The 20201-nt window shown below is 36.9% G+C and overlaps 1 protein-coding gene across 1 annotated transcript in view; it reads right to left on the reverse strand.

The window, feature by feature from the left end:
• Positions 1 to 20201, reverse strand: part of MTA3 (metastasis associated 1 family member 3) — a 203163-nt gene that overhangs the window by 35981 nt on the left and 146981 nt on the right. The window contains exons 9-11 of the mRNA XM_036748813.1: positions 17524 to 17712; positions 4744 to 4818; positions 3485 to 3543 (exon numbers count right to left, since the gene is read on the reverse strand). Coding sequence (XP_036604708.1) covers positions 3485 to 3543; positions 4744 to 4818; positions 17524 to 17712 — 323 coding nt within the window. The remainder of the gene's footprint in view (positions 1 to 3484; positions 3544 to 4743; positions 4819 to 17523; positions 17713 to 20201) is intronic.

Genomic DNA, 20201 nt, shown 5'->3' on the forward strand with positions numbered 1-20201 from the left:
AAGAAAAAAATAAGGGTTAGTAAAAACAAAACTGCCTCGTGAATTAATGAGGATTAATAGAAGGCTTTAAAATTAGAAAGCAGGGGAGGGAGAAAGCTAACCACATGGGTCTGACAAACTAGTTACCAGAGGGAGACAGTACTAAGTACCACAACATTATTCAAATGATAGCCAGCAATAAAACTGTGACTCAGCTGTCTAGATAACAAAGTAATAAATGGGGTGAACCGGAAAATGTTACATGAAGAAGTAAATTCGACTTCCCACGCATCAAAGTGATGAGGTGGGATATATAACCAACTGGAAACATAATAAAGAGCTGGGAAGAGTTAATAGAACTGTATATTAATAAGAAATCCAACTGGCTGAGGAGGGAAAATGGTAGAGAACATATGATTAAGAAATGATGGAGGGAGAAAGAGAAGTGATGTGGTTGTGAGTTTATACAGCACCTAGCATGGCATCTGGCATATAGCAGGCATTTAATAAATGCTTGTTATCTACTTGCTTGACTTCTACTGCAAACCACCTGGGTAGAAAGAAGAATTTGGGAAACAGGTCACAAAGCTGGTATGGAATCACATTATAGTTGTGGAGTACTTCAACTACCTAGCCTTCTGCTGGAAGTTAATCATTGCCAAAAGTTGAGCAGTAGATACATTTGTGACCTGACTTAATGCCAACTTAGTTCTTTAAAAGGTAGAGAAAATCACAAATCAACTCTGTGTGTGTGTGTGTGTGTGTGTGTGTGTGTCTGTCTAACTAAATGCAATATAGTTTAAGGCAGAGCAACTGGGGAGATAAAGAAAGATTTAATAGTACCTCTGTTGAATCTTGAAGAAATTGATGAATTCTTATAAGAGGAACTCCTATTCTTAATGTGAGTCTAACTAATAAGAAAGGAATGGTTGGTAAAGTAGAAATAGAAACCTTAAGAGTAAATGACCAATGCATCATAATTGTTTGTGGTAGTCTGACATGCTTAGATCAGGAAACAGGATTTTAAACTATCTAGAAAAAGAATAGGTAGGATCCACTGGTCTAATATTTTGAAGAGGAAGTTGGCTTTAGAAGCAATCAATCAAGACTTCTGGGGGGTGAAGCCAAGATACTGGGAGTCAAGAGAGTGGTCAGCTAAGCCCTCCTAACATTTCCTTCCAAAAATTTTAACATAATGCCTCAAATTGAATTCTAGACTGGCAGAGCCAACAAAGGATCAGAGTGAGATGGCCTTCCAGCCTAAGACAACACAGGAGATCAGAGAGATCTGTGACATAAGAGTGGAAGCTGGCCTGGAAAGCACAAGGATGAAAAACCAGAGGTGGGATTACGTGGTGAAAACAGAAACAGTAGCAGCTTCAGGAACTTCCAAGCTGGAGATGGTAAGAGGACCTGGCAAATGGTCAGAAAGAGACTATATGGGATACTTATGCTAGCACTGGACACAGGACCAGACAATGTTTGGCAGCTTCACTGCCTAAACCCCCTTCTGGGTCATAGTTCAAGGGCAGGGAGGAGTACTTTCAGTCATGAGGGAGTGGAAGCCCAGAGAGAAAACTGTTTGACAATTCAAAAATAACCATACTACAAATTAGAATTGTGAGATTTTTATCTCATGTCCAACAAACTGACAACCAGAAATAACCAATACTGGTAGGACTGTGGGAAGACAAGCAGAGTAATACCCTAGAGGTGCCAAAATGTGAATTAATCCAAGCACTGTAGACAATAATTAGTAATCATGATAGAAAAGAGACTATGCTATTCATACTTTGTGATACACTATTGGACATTTACCCCAAAAAGATCAATCCCAAACCTACCAAAAGACATATAGCAATTATTTTTATATAGCAGCAAGAAACTAGATAAAGGTGAGTATGCACTGACTGGGGAATAGCTGAGCAAATTGTGGCATATGAAAACAGTCAAATATTTTTACACTGCAGGAAACAATATTAAGAATTTGGAGAATAGGGAAATTTACACCCATTGATGATGACTTTAAACAAGCAGAACCAAGATAAATTTTATATGCAATGACTTAAATTGCATAAAGGAAAAAAATGAAAAAAATCAGAATTAAAATTGATGCAATGATGAATCATCTCCAGGACTAAAGAAGCATATTTCCCCTCTCTAGAGAGATAGTAGACTAGAAGTGTGGAATGAGGCATATGCTACCAGACACGATCAATGTGTTGGAGTTTTGTTTTGCTTAACTAAAGAAGGGTGGTGGGTTTTTTTTTATTAGGTGGGAGCAGTACTGGGAAATGACAATGTTTTAAAAATTGACAGGCTGACGGATGAGTTGAATCAAATGAGATGAAATTAATGGAGACAAATATAAATTCTTACATTTGGGTTCAAAAAATAGCTTCACAAATAAAGGACAGAGGAGATGTGGCCAGATATGGATTTAAATGGAATGCAATCTGATGAATATAGAAGGTTATACAACTGCCAAAAAAAAGTTAATGGTATCTGAGGCTACATTAAGAAACTCAGACTGCATTAGGTGAGGCACAATGTCCAGAATGAGGGAAATTATCATTCCATTATACTCTGCCATCCCAACTGGAATTCAGTTCTGGGAACTACCTTTTAGGAAGCACAAAGACAAGTTGAAATACTTCCAAAAGAGAGTGATAAGGATAGTGAAGAGATTCAAAAACATGACATGGAAAGGTTCTGTGCACATTTAGCCTGGAGAAGTCTTAGGGGGAACAGGATAGCACTCTGAGTATCAGAAGGGTTGTCACAGAGAAGGAGAATAAGATTTCATCTTCTTGGCTTCAAAGAGCTGAACTTAGGACAATGAGTGGAAAATTCAGGGAAGGAGGTTTAGGGTGGATAGAAGGGAAACTTTCCTAAAAATCAGAAATTTACCAAAAATGGAACAGCTTGCCAGGGTTCCCCCTCACTGGAATTCTTCAAACAAAGGCTAGAAAATGATGTAGAAGGGATTCTTTGTCAGGTACAGGTTGGACTAGATGTTCTTAAAGGTCTCTTCATAATCTTAGAATCTTGAAGATTTTCATTGTGTTGATGAGAAAAATTATAGGTAGCATATTCATTCCAAGTAGGCTTGGCAAATGAAAAGATTAGGGCAAAATCTGCACAGCCTACACCACCAACAAAAAAGCACACACAATTTACAAACTTCAGAAGCTGCAACTTAATAAAATCCACTCAATTCAAACACATATGCTTTCCTAGTTGTGTTTTCTGATATTTGCCCTGTCATTACGAATGAGGCAAAATTCACTACATACCTCCCACTGCCTCTCATGTTTGTCTACTTTGGTTTCTCTCACCGGTTGACTTTCTGTCCTATGAGCCCATATAAAACAGGGCCCCTTCACTGGGGAAGAAACTACAGCAGAAAGAGGTTAGGTGATCTAATTGAGGCGGAACAGCATGAAAAAGCACAATCTTCACTGATATCAGCTCTTAAACTCATAAGAAAAGTTTCATGACTTACTAAGTTGGAATATAGACCTGTTTCAATTTGCTTTCAGCTTCAGCAGCTTTCAGGCGTTTCTAAATAAAAAGATAGAGAAAACATTTTACATATAATGCATAAGAATTGCTATTTCCTTTTTTTCTTAAAATTATGAGGTACTTAAATCAAGCACCAATAACCAAAGAAACCTTGACTTCATATACAAAAAGTAATTTTTTGCACCTACAATAAATGCACACAATAAATTTTAAGATGCAAACTCAACTTAGAGAATAATAAACAGAATGTTACTAAGAAAATGCAATAGATTACTTAGGTGAAGATATAAAGGATACTATATCCCATTTTCACATGAATAATAAAAGCACCATTAAAAACAATAAAAAATAAAGACAGAAAATCTTTTTATAACCGTGATTTCTACTTTTTTTAAATGTATGGTTATTTTATTTCTTAGTTGATTTTCTGAAAGCTAAAAAAGAATTCTTTCCTTATAGAGACATGAGGGACACTAAGCTCCCCCAGTTCGAGGAGAAGAAAGACAAAAAACAGGCATTGTATGAGACCAACATTTACTTGGGAAAAGGGAGGATGGAGTAAAGAAAGGTGAGGAGGAAAGATGTAACCTCCCCAAACTCAAGGCATAAGTTGAAAAGTTCAAAACTTGAGTATCACTCAAGAGGGATATACTAGAGGGGAAATCCTGAATGCAAAAATGACAGTGTAACTCAAATCAAGGACTAATTACTAACACATTTAAAATAAATCAAGAGCAGAGAAGAAAGTGAAATGAAATTATATCATAGGATCATCTTGTAAAAGTAAAATATGTATTAAAAACTTAAAACATGGGCCTGTGGGGTCATGATCATTTCACAACAAATGGGGTTTGGCAAAGAAAATATAAAGGATAACCAATAGGACATATGTTGTTATGACCTGATATCACATATAATTATTCAGATTAGAGTAAACCAAGATTTGTCAGGTGTTTCTCAAGGTTTTTTTTGGTGTTGTTTTTGTCCTAAAAGGAAAGGTTAGGAGCTTTGAGGACTAACTTTTACCCAAGATGAAATTCCAGTGATAGACACAACAATCATATTTTCCTGTAGTGTCCCTTCTCAGTGACACTTTCTTCAATAACACACACATAGTTTAATTAAAATTACTTCTGAAACTTATGAACAGTTATAAAAATACCACAGGATAACAAATCACTAAATCAAATTAAATTTTGTTTTGTAGCATCCTCATCAATGTAAAAATGATAGAATTACCTGTTGTACATATCTATCAGTAGTTTTCCACATGTAATAATATTCAATGATGCTAGTCAATGACTTCCATGGGAGCTGAAAAATAAACATTTTAAAATTTAATAAAACTGAAAAACTGAAGCTACTATACGCCCTCATAAAAACCCTTCTTTAAATTACTAAAAGTAGTAGCTTTATATAGGGAAGATACATTTTACAATAATTAAGACTAAAGAAAATCAAATCATAATCCTCTTGCTATGAAATAGAGGAAAGAACACTGGATTTGGAGTCTGAGAATCTAGATGTGGCCCTGCTAGTTACTATCTGATAACTCTGAGCAAGTAACAACCTCTCTGGGCCTCCATTTCTTCATTTATAAAATTAGAGGAATTGTGTACTATGTGATCTCTAACTTTTCTTCCAATTCCAAATCCTATGATCCTATCTGCAAATACAACTTAAACTGAGCAAGAATCAAGCCATTAGACCCAATGGATATCAGGCTACATTCAGTTCATTTTTATCTCTCACGATATTCAATACTCTGTGTCTTCCAGACAGTCCATAAAAAGCTGGTAAGTGACATACACTATTGCTTCCACATGAAGCAATGCATCTTTCTTAATAAATAAATGCTTGTTGAATGAATAAAGGATACTGACTTACAATCAAAGTGTAGTTTGGGAATAGGAATCTGCCTCATTGCTATCACAATTGCTCTAATTTGGAAGAAAAATGTGTGCTTAAACTAGTATTTTCTATAAATATTCAATCTTAACATACCTCATATCCTTCAGTTTAATAACTATGCACTATAGAACAGGGACATATCTACAAAATGTATCCATAGTTCAGTGAAGAAATTTGATTATCTGAGAGACTAATGACTGCCATAAGATAGACATTTTCTCTTAGCTATGGAATAGGAAAACAAATGAACCAATTCTGAAAGGAGAGTACAATTAATTTAGTCATGCTAACAGGCTTCAAAGTATAGACTTTACAAAAAACCTAAAATATTTTAAACATTATTTGTCAATATCTCTAAGACCTAGTTCCTAATTTACTTATTATTGGCAAAAGACTTCACAGTAAAATATACAATTTCTTGCACAAAGAAAGCTAATTTACATCTATTTTCCCTTGCTTTTTTGCTAATTAAAATCCCCAAAGTACTATCCCTTTGTATCTACAAATTCATTTGTCCCCTTCAGAAATTTGATGGGTTGGGGCAGCTAGGTGGCGCAGTCAGTAGAGCACCGGCCCTGGAGTCAGGAGGACCTGAGTTCAAATCCGGCCTCAGACACTTGACACATGTACTAGCTGTGTGACCTTGGGCAAGTCACTTAACCCCAATTGCCCTGCCCAAAAAAAAAAAAAAAAAAAGAAAAAGAAAAAGAAATTTGATGGGCCCCTTTTTCAATCAATAAAAGTGTTCTATATTTTCCACTTCTGAAATATTAACATAAAACCGTAGTGATTTCACAACGATAAACTGCTTTTCATAGGGAATAGAGCTTTAAGGTTTTACAAGATTAAATTCAACATTTCCCCCAGTAAAGTCTTTGAAGCTTGTTAGACTATTTCTCTTATATTAGGTTTGTAACACCAACAGTTGTAACAATTTTTATAAGGTGACAGGAATGAAAAATATGAAGAATTTAAAGGAATGTGTCAGAGTTGCATGAAATGATTCAGAGTAAATAAATTAGGACCATAAGGACAACTTTCACAACAACGACTACAATGTAAAGAAAGGCAGCATTGAAAGCCAACAAAATGGGCCAAACACAATAGTGGATGTCAGTACTGTAAGTGTCCCCTTTGAGTTACCCCAGGTTTGAGGTATTCCATGAGCCTGCACACACTATAGCTCAAGAGCCCTCCCCAGGGGCTCCTGTGCTCACCTTTAACAGTTAGCTACTTGACCCAATTAGCTCAAAGCAATGGCATTCACTGAAATGGCATAGTATAAACAACAGTAACAAAGCATTCTTTCCATAAACCTAGGGTGTACTCCCTCCAAATATAGAGTGTGTCAGTGGAAAGTATGGGCAAGTACCAGAGTTTGCAGGAACAGAGGGACACAGGCAGCTAAGGCAACTCATACTTCTGGGACTACAGGGTCCCAAGTGTCTTTCTGTTCTGTACTCATACCGCTCGCCAGGGATCTTGTTGAGTAGGTCTCTTAGCTGCGCTCCCTGGGCCTGCTCTCGCCCATAACTCAACTTCTGCCTGCCAGAGATAATTCTCTTGACATTTCTACTGGACTTCAGGGGACTGGTTTTTTTTTTTTAATTGGGTGTGGTATCTCTTATTGGGTAAGCTTTTGGCCAATGGCTACCCTTTTATATTTCTATCAGGAAATGACTGAAGAATTTCACTCCTAAAAGAATACCAAAGTGTATGAAACAGCTACCTTCTTACTTCCCCATAACACCTCACTGTCTCTTAGATGTCCCTGTTAGATCCTGTAATTTCTTCAAGTGAACTGGGAGGATTGCCAGTTATAATCTTAGGTTTGTTTAATTATATTTGGTGTGCACATGTATTTTGTAGAGAGGTTCCTTGGCCTGGAACATATAGTAACAGAATGTACCAACAGAAAAGTGAATTAGTGTGCCCCAGTTTACAGGTACTAGATACTGGATGAATATATAGGGAAAGCAACCTAAATTATTTTAGCAGTCATGAGGTAAGACGAACAGGTTTCCAAACTTAAGACTTTAAATACACTGGAACAACTTCAGAGAAACATAAATTAAAACAACCCTGAAATGACACTTTTGCACCCTTATTAGCAAAAATGGTAAAAGATGGGAAAACTCATTTTTGGTGAGATTGTGGGAAAATAGGTTGGCTAATTCACTGGAAAATAATTTTCTATGATTATAACCCTGGGGATTCTAAACTTTTTCCAAAACACCTGGTACACCCTGGCTATCATCACCATCCTTTTCCACAGGAATCTGGATTTTGACCCTGGGACGCAAGTGTCTAATAGATAAGCTTTCACGTTACCTTACCAGGACATTCCAAATTCTCTATGTGTGTGTGTGTGTACACTCTCTCTCCATCCCCTTTCTAACTCTCCTTTATGTACTAGCTTCCACCATTAGAATGCAAGCTTCTTGAGGGAAGGGACTGTTTTGCTTCTTTGTACTTACACCCCTAGTACTTAGTGTATTGTCTGGTACAACATAAGTGCTTAAGAAAAGTTTTTTTAAGTTATTATTCACTCAAGTTATTGGAAACAAGACCTAAAAACTTATAACAAAAACAACACGAGGATAATTAGACAATAGCTGAATATATCGTGGCATGACTGTGACTGAAATGAATAGTAAAAGAATATTAAGAATTCAGAAAAACATGGGAAGATTTGTATAAACCGATGAAGAATAAAGTAAGCAGAGTCAAAAGAACAATACATGACTCTGTTTTTAAAAAACAGTGAGAAGTTAACAAAACTGTGTTCAAATAAAATGGTAAGATGGCAGAGTAAAAGGTCTTGCCTAGTCCTTCCTTGCTCTCACTACCATCACCTCAGAAAAGCAAAAAACACACCAGTTAAAGTAATGAAATTAACAAGAAGACACATGGCAAGTTTAACTAGTTTTACTGATGTTAAATATTAGGATTTCTTTAGCTATTATGATTTTATTTTAAATTTTTGTTAATATCTTTGTTTTTATGTCACCTCTTCTAAATATATTCCTAACTACTTCCCTATTCACAAAGTCATCCTTTGAAACAAATTTTAAAAAAGAAAAATGTTCATCAAAACAAATACCACAAAGTTTTGTCTTATGTTAACCCATAAAACATCTCCAGTTTTCTGGGGTTGTGCTTTTCTGTGACAAGCTATCTGTTCTAGACGAATTCCCTTCTTCATGCCTACTACTTACTCCCTTTTCTAGGATCATCTATATATTTCAGAATGCTAGAAACTTCCAGTTTCCAAATCAAAAACCTAACCAATGACCATAAAACCTCTAGCTCATTTCAATGTCCTCGATTTGCTATGCTGATCGCTATACTGAATGATGACATACCTGAGTCCTACCCATAAAACTTGGAAGGATCGGCAAGAGTTTCTTATAATGATATGTCAAGTACAAGAGACAACTTCTTGCAAGGCTATCACGAACTTGATGGCATGTGCCCAAGTTCTATCTCCTGCATGCTGCCTTAGTGTGGCAGGCGAGTGCTGCCCCAGTAGCCTCTTCTTGTTGGCTTTATTACCCCTTTACTTCTAAAGTTAAGTCAAACATACTTTCCCTGTGGGAGTGAAAACACTCCAAATAAAGACCCCTTGCATTCAGTATTAAATGACTGGTTTAATTTTTCTGTAAAACCCCTCTAAGTTCCCAAACCACTGCATTGGATTGAGGCAGTTGATAATGGTTTTTGCTTATGTTATTTAATGTCTCAATTTGGAATACTGATTTTAATTGTGTTCATTTTATGTTGAATTATTACTGCTTAAAGTTATTTACTCTTAGCTGCTCTGCCTATAAATTGGTAACATGTAAAAAGTCTTGTCAAAGGATCAATACCATAAGCAATACCAATCTTTAATTACCATGGTTAATTACTATGCTTTGTTATTCAAATTTAACGTCATCTTAATGAGTCATTCAGATTTTAATGTAAGAAAACCAAAAAAAAAAGCAATTAAAAGGGAAGCTGTTACAAACTGTAAAGTACAACCTAGTTATTCCATCTGATAATCTTTCATTTCCTTAGAAAATCACTCTCACAGTAAGGTTCAACTCATATTTTTCTGGTCATCCAAGCTAATACATCATATATGCAAATAAAACTCTTTTATGTTAAAAGTTATCAAAAAATTTAAAAAGTCTTACTCTGGTGATCAGTACACAAATCAAAGAGAAATGTTGTTTGCTCACTGGCTAAGAGTCTGATTTTGATATGGTAGGGGATTATATCATACCCCCTTAGTAAGCAAGATGAAAACAATCTCAAACACCAACAAATAATTTCCCAGAGCTGATTTTAAAGTAAAACTAGCTGACGGTGTAGGATCTACATATTTGTGTACCTTTAAAGTTTACACACTAAATTTGCAGTTTACACTTTTACTTTTTTAAAGACAATTTTATAAAACAGATCATAAACCCTTTAAAAATTACTGTTATCGGGGCAGAGCCAAGATGGCAGCTGGAAAGCAGGGACTTGCGTGAGCTCCCCACCACGTCCCTCCAAAAACCTATGAAAAACGGCTCTGAACAAATTCTAGAACTGCAGAACCCACAAAATAGCAGAGGGAAGCAGGGATCTAGCCCAGGACAGCCTAGAAGGTCACCGGATGAGTTCTATCGTGCACAGAGTGGAGGAGAACAGAGCTCAGCATGGGCGGAGGCAGGACCAACCAGACAGGGAGCTGGGCGGGAACAGGCCCTAGTGCCATGAATCAGTGAGCTGTGGCAGTTACCAGACTTCTCAACCCACAAACACCAAAGACAACAGAGAAAGTTAGTGGGAAAAACTGCAGAGGACAGAGTTCGGCCACCGCCCCAGGGGCAGCAGGAGAGGTGCAGCTACAGAACTACAGCTGCAGTTGCTTCTGGCCCCAGGCCCACTTGGTGGGAGGAATTAAGTAGCAGATCAGAGCAGGAGTGCAGAGCCTGCTTAAGATTTTTGTCAGGTCCGGGTTGGTGGTTCTTGAGGAAGGAGGAGTGTTGGTGTGGCAGAGCTGGCTGTATAGAAATAGCTCTGAAATCAACAGCGCATCCCCTCAAACTTGGAAGTACTCTTTGCTCTACAAGCAGTCATATTCCACTGAAAAACTCAAGGGTCAAGGAAGTTGGCTGGGAATATGGCCAGGCAGTGAAAATGCACTCAGATTCAGTCTCAGACTTTGGAATCTTTTGTTGGTGACAAAGAAGACCAAAACATACAGCCTGAAGAAGTCAACAAAGTCAAAGAGCCTACAACAAAAGCCTCCAAGAAAAACATGAACTGGTCTCAGGCCATGGAAGAGCTCAAAAAGGATTTGGAAAAGCAAGTTAGAGAAGTAGAGGAAAAAATGGGAAGAGAAATGAGAAGGATGAGAGAAAACCATGAAAAACAAGTCAATGACTTGCTAAAGGAGACCCAAAAAAATACTGAAAAATATACTGAAGAAAACAACACCTTAAAAAATAGACTAACTCACATGGCAAAAGAGCTCCAAAAAGCCAATGAGGAGAAGAATGCCTTGAAAGGCAGAATTACCCAAATGGAAAAGGAGGTCCAAAACACCACTGAAGAAAATGCTACCTTAAAAGTGAGATTGGAGCAAGTGGAAGCTAGTGACTTGATGAGAAATCAAGATATTATAAAACAGAACCAAAGGAATGAAAAAGTGGAAGACAATGTGAAATATCTCATTGGAAAAACCACTGACCTGGAAAACAGATCCAGAAGAGATAATTTAAAAATTATTGGACTACCTGAAAGCCATGATCAAAAAAAGAGCCTAGATATCATCTTTCAAGAAATTATCAAGGAGAACTGCCCTGATATTCTATAGCCAGAGGGTAAAATAGAAATTGAAAGAATCCACAGATCGCCTCCTCAAATAGATCCCAAAAAGAAAATACCTAGGAACATTGTTGCCAAATTCCAGAGCTCCCAGGTCAAGGAGAAAATACTACAAGCAGCCAGAAAGAAACAATTTGAGTATTGAGGAAGCACAATCAGAATAACCTAAGATCTAGCAGCTTCTACATTAAGAGATGGAAGGGCTTGGAATATGATATTCCGGAGGTCAGTGGAGCTATGATTAAAACCAAGAATCACCTACCCAGCAAAACTGAGTATCATGCTCCAAGGCAAAATATGGACTTTCAGTAAAATAGAGGACTTTCAAGCTTTCTCAGTGAAAGACCAGAGCTGAATAGAAAATTTGACTTTCAAACACAAAAATCAAGAGAAGCATAAAAAGGTAAACAAGAAAGAGAAATCATAAGGGACTTACTAAAGTTGAACTGTTTTGTTTACATTCCTACATGGAAAGATGATGTATATGATTCATGAGACCTCAATATCATAGTAGCTGAAAGGAATATGCATATGCATATATATATATATGTATACATGTGTGTGTCTATGTATGTATATATGTAGGTATATATATATGCATATGCAGATGGCACAGGGTGAGTTGAATATGAAAGGATGATATCTAAAAAAATAAAATCAAATTAAGGGATAAGAGAGGAATATATTGAGAGAGGGAGAAAGGGAGAGATCGAATGGGGTAAATTATCTTGCATAAAAGTGGCAAGAAAAAGTGGTTCTCTAGGAAGGGAAGAGGGGGCAGGTGAGGACGAATGAGCAAATCTTCCTCTCATCAGATTTGACCTGAGGAGGAAATACCATACACACTCAATTGGGTATCTTACCCCACAGGAAAGAAGGAGGAAGAAGATAAAAAAGGGGGGACGATAGAAGGGAGGGCAGATGGGGGGAGGAGGTAATCAAAAACAAACACTTTTGAAAAGGGACAGGGTCAAGGCAGAAAATTCAATAAAGGGGGATAGGTTAGGAAGGAGCAAAACATAGTTAACTTTCACAACATGAGTATTGTGGAAGGGTTTTATATAATGATACACATGTGGCCTATGTTGAATTGCTTGACTTCTTAGGGAGGGTGGGCGGGGAGGGAAGAGGGGAGAGAATTTGGAACTAAAGTTTTAAAAACAGACGTTCAAAAACAACAACCATAAAAAAGTTTTTGCATGCAACTAGGAAATAAGATACACAGGCAATGGGGCATAGAAATTTATCTTGCCCTACAAGAGAAGAAGGGAAAGGGGGATGGGAGGGGAGTGGGGTGACAGATGGGAGGGCTGACTGGGGAAAAGGGCAACCAGAGTATATGCCATCTTGGAGTGGGTGGGAAGGTAGGAATGGGGAGAAAATTTGTAATTCAAACTCTTGTGAAAATCAATGCTGAAAACTAAATATATTAAATAAATTAAATATTAAAAAATTACTGTTATCTTTATTTAAAATGTTGAGAAAAATGTCACTAAGCTCACCTTTAAAAAAAAGTTGAGTACCCTACCCTCAGAACTGAAGCTGAGATTACTTCATTATATGGGTTTATTATCAAGGAAAAAATGCGCTTACTACCTCCTCTAGCAGCACATATACTAAAATTGGAGAATTGTGCTTAGGGAGATGAAGAGAGCCTCCTGAAAAAGGAAAATGCTAAATTTATAGAAATTGTATAGTAGATAATAGGAAGTTTGCCATTTAATAAATTACAACTGACAGGATATAACGGAAAAATTTCCACGGCCTTTTAAATACAAATATTTGAGAGGAATTGAAAAAAATGAAACAAGGTTAAATTCTGAAAATATGTTTCCAATTAAATAAATGGAAAGAGCCTTCATTTGAGTAACTTGTATAAAAGAAGCTCTAGATACCTTTTTTCCAATACTTTGCAGAAACTGAGCAGACTGCTTCCCTTCAAGAGAAAGCTAATGATGGTTTTGAAGAGTAGTTTTCTTAATTACAAAAATTTAGACAAGCAACGTTGTAATATTGCGTTATCATGATAACTGTCACAGAGCTGGTGGAAGAGGGTAGAGAATAGGCAAAAAGAGATCCAGTTTTGTGATTGCATCATTCTGGAGAGTCCTCAGTGTGGAAATTCCCTCCACCAGATATCCTGTAAATTATCTTAGAGAATTTAAAGACTTCTTGACTCCAATATGGGCCCTCAACCCACTACCCTTATCTCACTGTTGAACTGACTAAAACAAATGAATATGGAAAGCAGACAGCTCCGAGATCATCCCCTCAACTATTTCCCCCTCCCCTTCATATATGCTACAGGTTTTATTCCATTCTCTGAGAAAGCAGCAGTCTTTCTCTTTGTTAAAGCCACCCCTCTCCTCTCCTAACCTTTCCTACCTCAACTTCTATATGCTTCTATGCACTGCTAACCTCCTTCATCTTGGATTCTCTCTTCCCACAATTTCCCTCTCCTCCTAACAACCTGAACACTGCTGAAATTTCTTCTGCAGTATCAAAATCCTGTGGCGCTTTAAGATGGGTTTTCCCTAGAGTTCTGTCCTAAGCCTTTTTCATCTTGATACTGTCTTCCCTGGTGATCTTTATCAGTAACTGTGGGTTTAAGGACCACTTCTATGCAGATACTTTTTCTTTTTGTGAGGCAATTGAGGCTGACTTGCCCAGGTTCCCACAGCTAGTAAGCGTCTATGAGGCCAGATTTGAACTCAGGTCCTCTTGACTCCGGGGCCAGTGCTCTATCCACTGTGCCACCTACCTGCCCCTTTGCAGATGATTCTTAAAGCTATAGATCCAGACCTAATCTCTCTCCTGATCTCCAATCTTGCATCATCAATGACTGTATTTATGGGCATCTCCTCCACTATGGGCATCACGTCTGCATCACAAAAACATTAAGTCCAAGATAAAATCTTCCTTTATGCTTAATTTGTCTATTTCTTTTGCAGCCTCCTTGCCTTCGCTAGAGCCAACAAGGTTTGTAACTTTGAAGTCATTTTCATATTATAGCTCTACTACTTAGATTCAGGGTCACTAGGTGGCACAGTCAGTAGAATGCCAGTCCTTAAGTCAGGATGACTTATCTTTGTGAGTTCAAATCTGGCCTCAGACAGAAGCTGTGTGATCCTGGGCAAGTCCCTTAACCCGGTTTGCTTCAGTTTCCTCATCTGTAAAATGGAGAAGGAAATGGCAAACCACTCTAGTATCTTTGCCAAGAAAATCCTAAATGGGACCAGGAAGAGTCAGATACAACTGAAAACGTCTGAACAACAACACTTAACATCAGTAAGACCTTCTTTTCATTCATACGTATCTTCATGTGTAAAATTAGGGGTTTGAACTAGAAGATCTTTAAAGTGCCTTCCCAGCTCTGAATCTATGATCTGATAATCTTGTACCTTATCAACCAAATCCAATCAGTTTCCAAAATGTATCAAATTCTTCACTCTATCCCCTAGTCACCATCCTAGTCCAGACCTTGCCTCTGGACTATGGCGATATCCTCATAATTGCTCCCCTATTTTGTTCTCCTCTTTCTCCAATTCACCCTGTACACGGTGATCAAAATAATCCTCCTAAGGCAGAGATCTAACCACATGGCTCCCCTGTTCAAAAATCTTGAGTGACTCTTCACTGCTTCTAGAATAAAATATGAACTCACCAGTCTGCCATTTATAAACTTTCAAAAACTGGCTCCAACCTAGTTTTCCAGCCTTACTTCACACTGGACAAGTAGCTATTTGCTGAACCACTGCAAATACCATTTATGATAGTTTGTTTCTTTCACATCTCTAGCTAAGTTTCTTTCATATAAAGCTAAGAGTAATCTTACTTATCTATATGGTATGTACAGTACATCAAATGGTATTTAGAAAGTAGCATCATAAAGCTGAAAAAGAAGGCTGAAGGAAGATCATGGAGAATTTTTATTGGTTCAGGAAATTAGACTTTATTCTGTAGGCAATTAATATACAGTTAATCCTCAATATTTGCATATTTAACTTTTATGATTTCAAGCATTTTAATAGTAACTTCATTTTCACTTTCCTGTTGACAACTGCACACATTTGTAGGTATACACACTATAGGAAAAAATGAGTGGTACAATGCAGCATGTCCATATCCCCCCAAAAGGAGGAAAGCACTCCTAAAAGTGTCTGCGAATCTCCCCTAAAAGTGCTAAATTAACCTCTCAAGTGCACAATGGGGGAACTGGGGGGAAAAAAAAAGGAAAAGCAGCAAGGTTAAGGATACAAGAGACACAGCACAGCCTGCTTCCCACCAGCCACCAGGATAGAGTTCCAAGCTTCTCAAGTGGCTAAAAATTTTGATAAATGGCTACAAAGTCAAGATGCTCAACCATCTATGAATCTATTTCCTATGTATACATACATAAACAACATGTGGGCAGATACACTAGCTAGGACTAAATGTGAATCTAGTATTTGCTTATAGAAGAGAAGGATTTTTAATCTAATCAAGTTAACCAAAAATTTATGTACTTTATTGGTTTTTTCATGAAACTGGCTTTTAGTTTTATTTATTAATTCAATAGTTTTCTTACTTTCAATTTTATTAATCTCTCCTTTGATTTTCAGGATTTCTAATTTGGTGTTTAACTGGGGATTTTTAATTTGGTTTTTTTTCCCTAGCTTTTTTAGTTGGATGCCCAATTCATTGATGTGCTCTTTCTCTATTTTATTGACATAAGCATTTAGAGTTATAAAATTTCCCCTAAGTACTGTTTTGGCCCCCTCTCATAAATTTTGGTATGTTGTCTCATTATTGTCAGGACTTTTAATCTAGTGAAAGGATTAACTATGTTTCAAAAGATAGGAAGATAGAGAGATGTGAGAGGGAAAGACTGTCCAGGAATGATGGAAGAGATGATCATCAAACATGAGAGACGTGCTAAACTCACAGAGTATACAGTTGAAAGACTGACCAGTGAGAAACTAACTGGCAGGTTAAAATTAGAAGTATACCCATGTTATTTAATGAATTCCAATTAAACTTCAATATGAAGGTTTTGCTTTTCTTTTTTCTGGTATTAATGACATTTTTATATTAACTTCATAAGAAAAAAATTATCACAACTACTCTCTTGCTAAAAATGTATAGTAGCTCTACTTTTTATGGAAGTTCCCCTTGGGAGTATAAGTAGTATCTGAACACGGGAATTATTTTTTATTACAATTACAGAGATGGCATATATGGTCAAGAAACAATGCGGTCAACTGTCCCTCCAGAAAAATCAGTGAATATACAATAGCATGTAAATGAAAATATATTCTGTTTTAAACAACTGAAGTAAAACTGATAGACTACTCTCGGACGCTTCTTCTGAGCCTCAAATAAGAACCTCTGGTTTCTAAGTAAAAATTTAAAATTTAACAGCACAAAATACCAAAATTTTATAAGGCAGTACTTCCTATACCTAAAGAACAGCAGAAAGTGTTACACAAGTATCTACATGAATTCTAGGGGTGGGGAACCTATGGTCTTGAGGCCACATGTGGACCTCAAGTGTGGCCCTTTGACTGAATCCAAACTTCACAGAACAAACCCACTTAATAAAAGAATTTGTTCTGTAAAACTTGAACTCAAGGACCTAGAAGGCCACATGCGGTCCCAAAGCCACAGGCTCTCCACCCCTGATTCTGTTTCTTCATAGGTGAAATGAAGAGATGAACTAAATGACATCTTCCTGAGATCCATCCTAGCTACAAGATCCTCTAATAGTATGATTCTAAATGAGACTATGTATCAGAAGAACCACACTATTAGTTAAACTATCAGAATGGATACTGTGATGTACTAATCATAAGAGATAAAATTTACCTAACTGAATGATATTACAATACAGAAAATATGATGAAAGTCAAGTCATATCCTAAATTTTATAGCTGGATAATCAGGAAGTACTAAGTTTAAGACTTTGTCCAAAGGCACAGAGGGAATCTATATTGAAACTAGTAACTGAACTCAAGGACCTCCAGACTCCTAGTCCTATTTATTAATAAAGCAGTCATTCTCTATAAATGGGCACAACTGCTTTAGCTGAGAGACATAATCAAACTGTTATTCTCATCCTGACAGACTAATGTTCATAGCACAGCATAGCTGAAAGATAACAGTTAAAACATAAGCTTTGTAGATAAATGCTTTAAAATATTCACGTCAGATGCGGTGCTCACACCATGACTCATTTCAATCACAAAAAAGGCCCTGCAATTTTCTACTTACAAAGTCCTGACGTATGTCATTGAAGTCTTTTCCATATTTTTCCAAAGCCTCTTCAAAGAGGCTGGCTTCAGAAGCAGACCATTCTTCCATTTCATCTCTACATAAAACAGGTCCTCCAAGTGGTACCAGAACACTAATTGCACTGCTCAAATCATAGCTGTGTCTGTATAATGTGTCCATAGCATGGAACTAAAGGGAATAAAAAATAGAGACAAGAGAGGTCAGAAGATCAGAATTAATTATTAACAAATATCCAAGCTTACTAAGGTATATTCACAATGAAAAAGTTAATTAACAATAAAGTATCCAGGACAGCATTTTTAATTTTTAAAACATTTATTTTTTAATTATACATAAAACCACATTTTAACATTTTTTTTTAAATTTGAGTTCCACATTCTCTCTCTCTCTTTTCCCTCCCCCCTCACTGGGAAGGCAAACAATTTGTTATAGATTATACATTTGCCATCATGCAAAACATATTTCCTTATTAGTTATGTGGTAAGAGAAAACACAGGACAACCCCCCCCAAAAAAAACACAAAAAAAGTAAAAACTAGTATGCTTTGATCTACATCCAGATTCCTTCTCTGGAGGTGGATAGCATTTTTCATCATTAGTTCTTTGGAACTGCAGTACAACATTTTTAAAACCATGAAAGTGAAGGTGACTTATTGGAAATGAAGATGACCAAATATTTATTTTCAGTAATATAAACTATTAAATGCTTATAATAAGCTGAATTAGTTATGTTATACAAACAAATGAATGTAGGATAGCCTATCAGAATACAGGATAATCAACCCTATTCATAATCAAATGAATCTTTTACCTCAATAAGGACAATGCCCTCCTATGAAATAGCATGTAATCCATCCATGTGCACTCCATCCATTTCCTCTCAAAATGCTGGAGGGTAGGGGGAAGGTTTTGCATTCTCCTACTACCCAAGAATACCAGTGAAGCACGTAGGCTATATGTTATCATGTGTTCTTCCCACATGATGGGCCCATCTTCCTGTTTCTCTCATATATTTCTTTTATTCCATTACTTTGGTTCTTCTTAATTCCTTCTTTCTAAAATTATTGCAGCCTACTCATGGCAACCTTAAGCCTTTTCTTTTTTTTTTTAAATTTTTTTATTTAATATATTTAGTTTTCAGCATTGATTTTCACAAGAGTTTGAATTACAAATTTTCTCCCCATTTCTACCCTCCCCCCCCACTCCAAGATGGCCTATATTCTGGTTGCCCTGTTCCCTAGTCAGCCCTCCCTTCTGTCACCCCACTCCCCTCCCATCCCCTTTTCCCTTCCTTTCTTGTAGGGCAAGATAAATTTCTATGCCCCATTGCCTGTGTATCTTATTTTATAGTTGCATGCAAACCTTTTTTTTAGTTGTTTTTGAACATCTGTTTTTAAAACTCTGAGTTCCAAATTCTCTCCCCTCTTCCCTTCCCGCCCACCCTCCCTAAGAAGGCAAGCAATTCAACATAGGCCACATGCGTATCATTATGTATAACCCTTCCACAATACTCATGTTCTGAAAGACTCACTATATTTTGCTCCTTCCTAACCTATCCCCCTTTATTGAATTTTCTCCCTTGACCCTGTCCCCTTTTGAAAGTGTTTGTTTTTGAACCTTAAGCCTTTTCACTGCGCTCTGGGGATCATACATAATTCTTCAGAGGTTATAGGATTCCATGATTCCTGGTCATTTAAAAAAAATGCTCTGGCCACACATAAATGTTGGGGGAATCATTCAAAACCAACATGTGTAAGAGGCACATAAGATAGGTAGACCTGTATTATAATCTGTACCTTTCCATTGGAAGAAATATCTCATTCACATGTGTCCATGAATAACTGAGCATTCAAAATAATAAAGATTACGAAATCTGGCTCAGCAAAATAAATAAATCCTTGCCAACATAGGAGACAGCTCAATTAACTTTTTAAAAAAATACTCTGTCAAAGTCAAAATCAAAAAGCTCTCTTACAAATACCTTTTAAAAGGCTTTGTTGATTTGCAGTTTTCTCTTTTGGTTTCTTAAGCTGAGCTGTGTACTGTACAGGTTCTGGGAAGAAAGTTTCACTAACATATCATTAGCGTAAACTTTCTGGAAAACTTGGAATTATGTGGGGAAAAAAAGCAACTACACTCTTTATATGCTTTGAGCCCAGGGATTCTTCTGCTGGTCATATGTACCAAAGAAGTCAAAGACAGAAGGAAAGATTCCATATGCAACAAAATATTTACAAGAGCAGTTTTTGTGGTAGCAAAAAACGAGTAAACAAGTGGAGGCTCATTAATTAAGAAGTGGCTGAATTGATGTAATGCCCTAAAAAGTGAGGAATATGAGGAATTCAGAGCTATGTGGGGAAGAAATGTATAAATGGATGCTGTGTGAAGCAGAACCAGAAAATTATTAAATACAACCCCCCAAAAAACTGTGAATAACAATGATACTAAAAGACAGCTGGGCACTAACTAATTTAGCAATCTCTGTCTCAAAGAACTGAGGATGACATGTATTTCTCAGTTCCACTTAGAAAAATGGGGACTTCAATACATTCCTAGAATACAGTACACACATCTTCTAGTTTGGCTAAATGGTTTTCTGTGTTACAAGGGAGTGTGTGCCTGGGGCAAGAGAGAAATATTATGGAGAAATGACCGGAA

The sequence above is a fragment of the Trichosurus vulpecula genome, chromosome 3, assembly GCF_011100635.1.
Source record: "Trichosurus vulpecula isolate mTriVul1 chromosome 3, mTriVul1.pri, whole genome shotgun sequence".
In the NCBI taxonomy this organism is placed as follows: domain Eukaryota; kingdom Metazoa; phylum Chordata; class Mammalia; order Diprotodontia; family Phalangeridae; genus Trichosurus; species Trichosurus vulpecula.